The 10,586-nt window shown below is 43.0% G+C and overlaps 1 protein-coding gene across 3 annotated transcripts; it reads left to right on the top strand.

Moving 5' to 3' along the window:
• Nucleotides 1-466: 466 nt before the first annotated feature.
• Nucleotides 467-9,088, top strand: SCOC (short coiled-coil protein). Of its 3 annotated transcripts, none has more exons than XM_064711343.1 (4): nucleotides 467-545; nucleotides 6,031-6,102; nucleotides 6,203-6,286; nucleotides 6,851-9,088. In XM_064711343.1, exons 1-4 carry the CDS (start codon nucleotides 482-484, stop codon nucleotides 6,991-6,993), a joined length of 363 nt encoding a protein of 120 aa, XP_064567413.1. In that variant the 5' UTR covers nucleotides 467-481; the 3' UTR covers nucleotides 6,994-9,088. The 3 variants fall into 3 exon arrangements, with proteins under 3 accessions (XP_064567413.1, XP_064567412.1, XP_064567411.1); XM_064711342.1 differs by lacking the exon at nucleotides 467-545 and adding an exon at nucleotides 5,297-5,407; XM_064711341.1 differs by lacking the exon at nucleotides 467-545 and adding an exon at nucleotides 5,307-5,407 and having other exon boundaries at nucleotides 6,028-6,102.
• The last annotated feature ends 1,498 nt before the right edge of the window (nucleotides 9,089-10,586 follow it).

Below are 10,586 nucleotides of genomic sequence, written 5' to 3'. Positions count from 1 at the left end.
CTGCAACAACAGCAGGCAGCCCAGTAAGAGTATCCAGTGAAATTCACCCAGCCCAAAGTCCATTGCATTTTCATGGACTGTAAGCAGCATTTCTTGAACACTAAGTTACTTTTGCCCTTTCCTCTATCAAAAACCCCTCCAAGAAAATCCCTTGTGCAGCCTTAGAGAAAACAAAGGAGAATGATAACCGGAAGCCAGGCAGGATGGATACAGTTCTGTTATAGGCAGAACTTGCAGCAGCAGGGTGTGTTCAGCATGTGTTTGAGAAAGCAGCGAGAAGAGAGAAAGTTTCTAGCCAAACGATTTCCGCCCAAGAGCTCAAGGTTCAGAGGAGCCGGCACAGAGCAAGACGTGTGCAGCTGCCAACGCCACCTGTGCAGGACTCATTAAAGGTTTAACAGAGGATCACGTGTGCCCTGAACATGGCTGACAACTGCCAAGCCTAACACACACCTCACAAACTTGGGGAAAAGGCAGAGAAATGGAGCTGCCTTTGGACGAGGAGGATGGCACCTTTACCAGCATTTCTTTGGCAGACGACTCAGGTAAGAGACTGCAGCACTCCGCTGATACAATGCAAATTCCACAGGCTGAATAACAGCACTGAGAGCAGGAAAGGTTGTCCCGATCACCAGGTACAAGGTATTTCTGGCAAATACCCTCAAACAAACTTTTGTTAGTTGCGTGGTTTGAGTAAGCCTTTTGAGCTAAGAATTGAGGGTTTGGGGGAATGGAGGCTACGAGGCTACCCCAGTTTTCATATATTAGCCCTGGGTGATATACATTCCTCATCTGAGCACACAGAGCCTTTCTCTGGTTAGAGAGACACTGTTACACAAGTATTTACTCAGTAGTTACTACTATCAAATAAAATACAGATAATGCTGTATACAGAATAACAGAACTCTGACATATGCTAGTGAAAACTCACAAGAAGTGATGGAAGTTAATTGGCAATGGAAATAAGGTGATATTTTAAATCCTCACTGTTAGGCATTTGTTTGAAAGAAACTACAAAAGCACAGTCTGCCTATCCCTCCACCATCCTCCTCTCCACTTATACAATAAAATTACTTGGAAGGGGAAGTCGGAGAGTCCTACACAGTGGAAAAATGAAGTGAGTTAATATGAATTAATAATAAATTATTTAGAAAGGCCTGGCCAGAGTATCAACTTGATTATGTCAGCAGGGCTGCCAAAGAGGTGTGCTAATTCACACTGCTAGGGTTCTGGAGGGCTTCTTTGAACAATAGAAGCTACATTTCCTTCCCCTCCTTTTTTTTAAAGAATGTTATTGTGCATGCTGTATTTACCTCCCATATTTTAAAACCCCCAAATTCCACTAAGTTAATCTTATTTTTAGAAGATAATTTTCTATTAGCAATTCCATATCAGTGTGATGGGGCTGAGCTGGATGTTTGAACACACTTTCTTTGTACATCATCTAGGGCTACTGACACCAAGATGTGGCTGGCCCAAGCTATTCTCAAGAAGACAATTTGTCAGAGTTTGGTCTATTTGTGAAGTATGCAGGTATTAAATAAAACATGTAAATTAAGACAAACACAAAATGGACAGAAACTTACTGGAAAGTATTTTAATAGCAACATTAACAGCGCATGAAATCAAGCAAAACATGTGAAAATATTTTCACCTTTAATGAAAGAAATATCTTTCATTGTAGACACTCAAAGCACCGGATAAAGTTCCCTCAAAAAATGACCAACCTAAACAGAGCAAATCAAACCAAAAGTAAAACAAAACAATGAAATGTTGTCCAACATCTGCAAAAATTTCTTTGCTGTACTTCCAATTAATGTTGAATAAGCAGATCAAGGCCCTCTTTGCTCATTGAAGAGTACCTAGAAGTTATCTTACTAAGGTTATTTAAGGTTATTCTGAAAGAGTAATAAGAATTGCAGAGAATTTGGTGTAAAGCAACATTACATGAAAAAAGAACCTCAGAGTGTGTTATTTCTGCAAATATGCAAAAGAATGAAGATTTGGTGTAAAAGGTCTCAGCAGTTAGCAATGTAAGGAAAAGCACTTAAGCCACTCGTGTTCCTTTCTGTCTATTTCTTTGTGGCAGTAATTAGTCAAAGGAGCAAACAGTGCAGTTGCAACAGCAAAGTCATCTCAGCAATGGTTACAATGCCTGCCTGTGTTAGTGCATAACAGGATCCATTTCCATTGTGGTGGGGAACAGCACAGCCTCTGTCAGCTCTGGGCCTGGAACATTGCCACAAGGGAAGCCAGAGCCTTGCTGGTGTGCCATGGGAAAACAGCATGTAAAACTGAGCTTCAGAAATAAAATGTCTGAAAATGTTTGTCGTTAGCAGCAATGACTGAGACTCTGAGTGCAGAGCAATGAAATCCTCTCCTCAGTTTGTAACTTTACCTGTACATGAACTCAGGCAAACTATTAATGATGTATTTTATCCTAGGGAGGCTGTTTTATTTCAAACAAAAATTGCTCTTTCAGTGAAACTGAATAGATTAATTCCTTTTGCCAATGGCATCAGCTACTCTTAGAAACTCTAACCAGAACTTAGGATACAAGTAAGTACAGATAGCTGCATTTGTAAACTGAAACTTGTTGCTATAAATCTAATATAATGACAATATCAGAATGCCTCCTCTGATTTAACTAAATGCCTTAGAAAATAGTCTGGGGTTGTGGTGACCCAAGTGCAGGACCTGCCAGATCAACACTCCCACCCAGCCTGGTATCATAATACGCATAGGTGCCTTCCCTGGGACACATTCTGTGTTATAAAAGGAATCTGTTTGCTGGGGATATTTCCTAAGTGCCTAAAGCTTTACATTTAAAGTCCACACAATTTTTAATATATTATACAATGCAAGACAGGCGAGGTAAAGAATTTTAAAAGGCAGTAGGTAAATCATGATAACGTTAAGCTTCTGGTTTCTTGGTTGATTTCTCATACAAGAATACTTTGCGCTGTGGACCTTTATTTTGCGATATATTTGGTTTGGACATTTTTGCATTTGTGTTTTGGGGTTTTTGAGTGTGTGCATGTTTTTTGGTGTTTGTTTGTTTAAAAGTAGTGGTGCACTGGATATTTAGAATTCTGGAGTTGCCTTCTTTGCCCTGGAATACAGAAGAAGGGTTAGGAATGCCAGCCTTTTTAGGGGAGCACAGGATGATCTAGGCATTCTCTCTGTGGAATTTGCACCCAGCAGTACCAATCCAAACCTCTTCGTCCCTGGACCATTCAAAGCTAACCTCATAACCCACAGCACTCTGCAGACCAGACACATCATCTGTTCTCTGCTGATAACCCCTCTGCAATGCCAACAGTGGGAGCTCAGAACAACAGCTTTCTCTGTAGGAAAACCAAAAAAACCTCTCACAGAGGCTGATTTCTGCAAAGGTGCTCATCCTGGTGCTCATGCTTAGAGCTCAGAATCAAAAGAAAGTACTACAGTGAGAAACCACAGCCAGGCAAAGCAGAATGAACCCCAACGGTACGCATACCAAAAAGGAAACAGGAGGTAAACCAGCAGCTCTTGAAATTACTACTGTTTTAGCTACAGCAGCACAGGAGCCAATATGTCTGGTTTCCATTCTGTCCTCTAATTTAACATCAAGGATTTCCCCATTTTGCTCATTTTGGGACAGTTCTGACAACAATCTGCAACTGTAATGCAGCAAGAAAAGTGGAATTTCTGCAGCAGAGGGGTGCATTTCCTCAAGATCAGCCCACAATATTTTTCCCCCTTTTACAGTAGAAAAACAGCACATCCTTTACCAGGTAAGCAGGGTCTCCCTCCATTTGTACACACCTGGAGAATATGGCCATAATTTTTTCCCCTGTTGATGCAAGTGCTGGAGATTGTCTCATTAGAAAGAATTAGGAGAACCTGTTGATTGCCAGGTTTGCCAGTGCAGCAAGCAAGATTGAAACAGCGCAAGCATTAAATCTGGCATTTAAAAACAGCAATCAAGGAAATTTTCCAACAAGCACCTAAAGCCCACCCACCACCTGAGAAGACTGCTTGCAAGAAATAAGGAGGAACTGCTGTGTTGAAAATGCCCTTTGTAGAGACATTTAACTAAACCAGCTAATGGAACTGGAAACAGGTGCATTTTCCACTACAGATGGATAGCAAGACTCTAATTGCAGTACATTTTCAGACCTTGAAAAGCATTCAGTCTAATCTGAATTCATCTGATTGTAAGGTTAAAAAAAGTCATTGACACAATAACAGCGTGGAGGCAGCCAGATGATGTTAGAAATACACACTTTCTGAAGTGTGTTTAAAAATACAGTAGAGGGCTCACTTCCCAAATGCCTTTATCTTCCTGAGTGTCTGCACAGCACTGAATTATTTATTTACAGCTAGATGTATTACTGCAATTTACAGATACAATATGAATATATTTCAATGCAACATACAGTTCAAGCTACATAGTACTACAAGTTATGCAGTGCAGTCCCTTCAGTGAAGCCACCAAAATTAGCTCAGGTCATGAATGTTTTCCATTGCTTTGCCGTGGCTCACAGACTGTGCTGTGACATTCTGCGAGGGTTATTCCAGCCAGGGAAAGAACAATGACACAGGAGCGTTGTTCGGGAGCTGCTGAGCCATTAGGTGAGAGCAGCTCCGCGAAGTTACTGAGGTGATGTGTGATGTGATCTCAGGGCTGTGAGATCCAGCGGCACGGAGCTAACCACAAGTGTCCTGCTCTGGACCCTGCTGAGGAAAGGTTTCTGACGTGCCCGAGTGGAAGCAGCTGGGCCGGGCGTACAGGGACTGAATGCGGCAGGGAAAGCCGCTGCAGCCCGTCTGGGAGGCTGCTTTCTCCCGGAGCCCACATACAGCACCGGGGAGCTGTCGGCACCCACACACGCGCTGCTTCCTCGGACCTGCCTCAGGCTTTGCCAACCCCTAAATCTGAGGGGTTCCACATCGGGGAACAAATGACTTTTCTTAATCTCTTTGGAACACTAGGGAGAGCGACCGGCCATTGAGGACCGCTGCTCTGAACACTGGCGGCGTAAGGAATGGAAGGAATGGATCAGAACCATTGGATCTCACTGGCCGCCCAGCGGGACGTGCCGGGAGGGGGCACGGCCTCAGGAGCCCGTGAGGGGCACGGCCGGCCCATGAGCACAGCAATAATGGATCAGAACCATTGGATCTCACGGGCCGCCCAGCGGGATGTGCCGTAAGGGGCACGGCCGGCCCATGACATGCACAGCAGGAATGGATCAGAACCATTGGATCTCACGGGCCGCCCAGCGGGAGGTGCCCGGAGGGGCGGGGCCATGGCGCTCCCGCCCCGCCCCGCGCGCGGCGCAGGCGCGTTGGCGGCGGAGCGCGGAGCCGGCTGGGCTGGGCCGGGCCGGGACAGAGCCCGCGGGAGGCGGCGGCGGGGCAGGTGCGGGGCAGGAGGAAGGGAAGGAAGGGAAGGAAGGGAAGGAGGGAGGGAGCGCGGGAGCGCGGGGAGTGTCGAGCCAGGCCGGGAGCGCACGGTGGGATGCGCGGGCGGGGCCACCCCTCTGCAGTGCTGCCAGCCCCGGCCGGCGCTCCCGGGCCGCGGTGCTGCTGTTCCCGCAGCGGCCCCGGCCCGCAGCTCCGGGCGGGGATGGGAGCGGGGTGCCAAGCCCCGAGGCGAACAGCCCCGTGTCGCAGGCCCCTGCACCGGCCCGGGGTGCTGGGGGGACAGCGCAGAGCCATTCCGGCCTTCGGGAATAGCCGCTCTAGAATAACCCGTTCCACAATGATGCCAGCTGAGAGGGCGACGATTACATCATTGGAACGGCGGCATTTCATGCTTTGCAGTAATCTAGATCAGTTATTTTTGTAAACAGAGGCATAGTTACTCAACGAACTGTAGGGATGTACAGCGTGAGGCCTAGGAAAAATAATTAAAGAATGGTGAAGAAGGTTGCTCTGCCTTAGGCTAAAGCACTGACCCTTCAGAATTAGAAAAATACGTCTAAAACTCAAATATAATGGAAGTTCCAGTAATTGCTGCCTCCATTTTTTTTCTTTAAGCAGAGTACCGCTCAAGAAAACGCTATTCAAAAGTGGAAGGAGCCCCTGCCACAATGATGAACGCCGATATGGATGGTATAAATTCTTAATGTTCTTGCTCTTCATTGGTATTCTGTTTTGTATAATTTCTAACTGTTAACACAGGTTGCACTAAAATTCTCATGCTTTATTGCAGCTGTTGAGGCTGAGAATCAGGTGGAATTGGAAGAGAAAACACGGCTTATTAATCAAGTTTTGGAACTGCAGCACACACTTGAAGGTTAGCAGCTTGATGTACCAGATTTTTTACAAGTACACAGTAATAAGCAAAAGAAGAGAACCTGACTGCTCTACCCTTAGTCACAGTGTCCAGAAGTATATTACTTAATGCAGTTGAAGGTACAAAACCAAGGTCGTGGAAATAGTTTTGTTCTTCCTCTTTATGCAACATTACATTTGCTCAGCGTTGGTAGTACACAGCAAGTAGAACAGGTGATGCAGCTAATAATGTGCTTATTAGAGGACACATATCTGAGACTGCTCATCACTGAACTCTTGTTTCCAAGTAATTTGGTTTGCAATACCTTAATTTAAAAATTCAGGGAAGTAATAAGCTTACAGACTAGCATTCAGTTTAACCGGTGGGTCAAAATACTGTACTACAAAATAATAGAGGAAAATGCTGTTTAGGTAAAACACGAATAGGAAAATGTTTTATAACTTAATACCCTCTGGTAATGCCTTCTGGATTAAAGGTGTAACTAGTGTGATGTAGGCCCATAGAACATGTTCATTATTGTTCACAACAGTGTCTAACATTTTTCTTATAATATCACCTTTGCAGATCTCTCAGCACGAGTAGATGCTGTTAAGGAAGAAAACTTGAAACTGAAATCAGAAAACCAAGTTCTTGGACAGTATATAGAAAATCTGATGTCAGCATCTAGTGTTTTCCAAACAACTGACACAAAAAGCAAAAGGAAGTAAGGGTGGTCTCAGATTATGTCATTGTATTGCTGCTGTTTTTTTTGTTTTGTTTTAACTGGCATAGGCTACATAAGCTAAAATACTTTAGTTTGTGGCTTACTGGATCCTCAGAGATTATAGACTTTGATAATAAATGGAATTAAGAGCATTATCACGAACAGGAGACAGAAGAAGATTGTGTATTAAGATTAAGCAATGTGCAAATGTAGTGTAGATAACTACAAAATTTTTGTATTCGTTTTAAAAATTACCATATCTTGTTAAAAAGAAGATTAGTTTGTCAGGTTAAACAAAGGTCTGTTGGTACTCTGAGGTCTTAGGGTAGATTTCTTGACTATATTGTGTTACAATATTGTGTTGAAACCCCATTTGATAAAAATATTCAGAGTTTACTGCATCACTTTTTTGCACCTGAGATGTGTTTACTGCATAGTACTGTTCATAGTTCTGAAAACAAAACAAAAACCTATAAACCAGTTAAGCATTTCTGTGAAGTAGGAACAGTATGACATTGTTTGCAGGGCTTACTTACAGAAAAACACCTCAGATGTTTCTGGGAAGGGGGAAGGTAAGAGGAGCCACAAGGGTAAGCAACTTTTCAGGGCAATACCAAACTGATGCAGTATCAGATGTAATATGTATGCCTGAAACCATTGCTACTTTCCCATTTTCCTGAAGAATGCCCAGGCACATCATCACAATGTATGATCTTCCTGAAGTTCTGTTGTGTGAGGAAAAGTTAAGTAAAAACCTGAGTGATAAACTTTGCAAGAGGTGGTCAGCAATGCTGCTCATGCTCGTGAGCAGTGCAGTGAGGAACTGAGAACAAGTCTTTTCCTTCCTGCCTTTTACTGTCCTCCTGCAGTGCCAAACTTGTCTTTGCTTCAGGCCTCAGAGCAGCTGTTTTCCTGCCTCAGAACTACACTTGCAAAGTGCTTCCTGAGGCACTGCACAAAAACATCTAAAGCACAAGGATGCAGTGGAACAAAGGTGGATTTTGCTGTGCTGCTCTGGTGTCAAGGTGCTGGTTGTTCCTGTCTTGGATGTTGTTAGGTTTTGTAGGGGAGCTCAGCCCAGATGATGGGTCTGAGCACTTCCCACAGAAGCATGTCCAGCACAGTCAGTATTAAGGGAGAGCAGAAGCTGAAATACAAACAACTGTGTAAATTTTAGCAGTACTTAGTTGCACCTGTTTCATCTTGCCCTATAGACTTACTAATGGGTGTTGGCTAGGGCTGAGTTGCTGCTTCAGTAATGAAGCCATTTTGCTTGACCTTTTTAAAGGAAACTTCTAGTTCAAGGATCTCCCTCAAGCGTGGTGTGAATGAGTCAGTGTAATAGAATAACAAATCCCTCTCAAATCCCAAGTTTCTTAGCTAGGTACTGCTGTGTCTCAAGTGTAAGTTGACATTGTGAGGTTCACCCCTCCCAAAGGTGAGGTTGCGAATTTCTCCCCATTTAAAATGGTTGTACAATGCTCACCGGAGTCAAAAGACACTTAACAAAGTCAAAAGACTGCAAACAAAGCACTAATAGTACAGTCTTGAGGGCTGGTTAAACGTCTGGGTCAAGAAACCCAGTGAATAAAAACTGAATGATACCATTTGTGTCATGGGGTCCTTGCCAACACCTAAAATTAATTCTTATCTTCTATGGACTACTTTCTCACATTACTGGAACACTAAATTAATCCAAGAATTGCTAGTAGGTAGAGTAGATCACATGGCTAGTGCAGAGTTTGAGCATTAAAGGAAGAAAAATCCCAGCAAGCACTTGACAAATGAAGATTGCATTGCATTCCAGCCACCGTAGCTTTCAAGCCACACCACTGTCACCTCCATGTGCACTGCAGGTCACCTGGTAACACAGCATGCGCTTGTTAGGCTGCAGCAATTCCAGTATAAGGTCATTTTCAAATCATGGTTTGTATTGTACATTGGATAGTGGTATTTTACCCATCAGTGTGTATACAGCAGTTATTTCATCTCCATGCCATTTGACATCCCACTACTGTGGCCTTCATTTAACTTATGAACATTTTAAAGATGTTGTATTTCTGACTTTACACCAAATAAAAACTTTTCATTTGTCTCAATTAGTTTGGTTTAACATTTGTAAACCCTAAAACTTCTCATAAATATCTGTAGTCAAAAGGTGAAAAAGCAGTAGGGTTAGTAATCTTAAAGGTTTTGACACAGCTGAATTGTCTGAAAAACCAGATGTATTTGATATTAAACCTGAATTAATGAATGTGGTTCTAACAAAGCTTCAGTTCCTGACTCCCTTGCTATTTTCAGCCATCAATCTTAAATTTGTCTACTTTTCTGTTCTTATTAAAGTAAAAGGATTGGTAGACTGCATCCACTGTTGTAAAAAAGTTCAAACTTGCACTTCTCAATGTGGGAGACTGCTAAGCCAAGTTAGAAATGTTACTTTGTCCTACACTTTTAGTGAGCTTTACATTAGACAGAACCCAGAATTACTTCATCAATGTAGATGCCAACTGAAGAGTAGCTTCAACTGTAATTAATAAAAGGGCCTCAGTCCTACTTGGCCTTCCCTGCATATCAGGTGTTCAGTCTGGGATCTGGCATCCTCAGTAAGAGCTCTTTTACCAAGCTGCAGCAGTCACAGGGAGTGCAGCATCTAGAGGTCTTGCTACTTACACAGGTCCAAAGATAACTGACAGTTTTAATAGCAAGGGATGCTGGAACTGAAAATGATGATTTTTTCAAATTTAAAGATCTTTCAAGCGACCATGACAGCAAGATGAACCACGTTTCCTGAAATACCTGTTCAGATAAAAATGGACAGTGCACAGGAAGTGTGTGAAATCTCACTGTTGCATTGTGTCAATGGACAGGGGTTGCCCTTTTGCTTGGCTTTCCACCTCAGAACCTTAAATCCTCAACATCTCTGGTATTTCTGCTCTAATTACCAGCATAAATCTAGATCCAAGTCAGCTGATGTGCAGAAGGATGTATGCTATCTCTAGATTCTAGGTGGTCAAAGCTCATGGGGCATCAATCAAGACTTTTATGGGAACTTTAAATTCAGAACCCTAAAGGAAGATGAGAATCCCCCATGGGGTGGCCAATCCCTGGACTAACTAAATCACATCAAAGAAATGATAGTAACTTATCACTTCTCAGAGAAAAAAACCCTCCAAAACCCCTAAGAAAACAAACAAACCAGCCCCCCAGGACACCCAAATGCTGCAACAATTCCAAAGGACTTCTATCAGACTCAGACATAATTCATGTAAAAGCTGAGCTGAAATTATATAATTCATGTAAAAGGTGTCAGCAGGCTGCTACACTGCTGAGAGACTCTGTCTATTGCTGAGGAGTGACCTGGAGTCTTCACTTCTTACCTTTTGCACAGAGGCCCTAAATAAAGAGGTGGGAATGGCAATAAACTTAAAGAAGACACAAAAAGCCCCAAATTAAACAAAAACCTAGAGACATTTCCATGTAATTCACACCAAATAGAAGTCAAATATCATTAACTTTTGAACACTTCAAAACAAGCACTTGAGGACACTTCCTTCTTCATCAGGGTTAGGCATTCATTTCTTACAGACTTCTGTGGAA

The sequence above is a fragment of the Zonotrichia leucophrys genome, chromosome 4 (assembly GCF_028769735.1).
Source record: "Zonotrichia leucophrys gambelii isolate GWCS_2022_RI chromosome 4, RI_Zleu_2.0, whole genome shotgun sequence".
Classification (NCBI taxonomy): domain Eukaryota; kingdom Metazoa; phylum Chordata; class Aves; order Passeriformes; family Passerellidae; genus Zonotrichia; species Zonotrichia leucophrys.
This window is presented reverse-complemented; position numbering and strand designations above follow the sequence as displayed.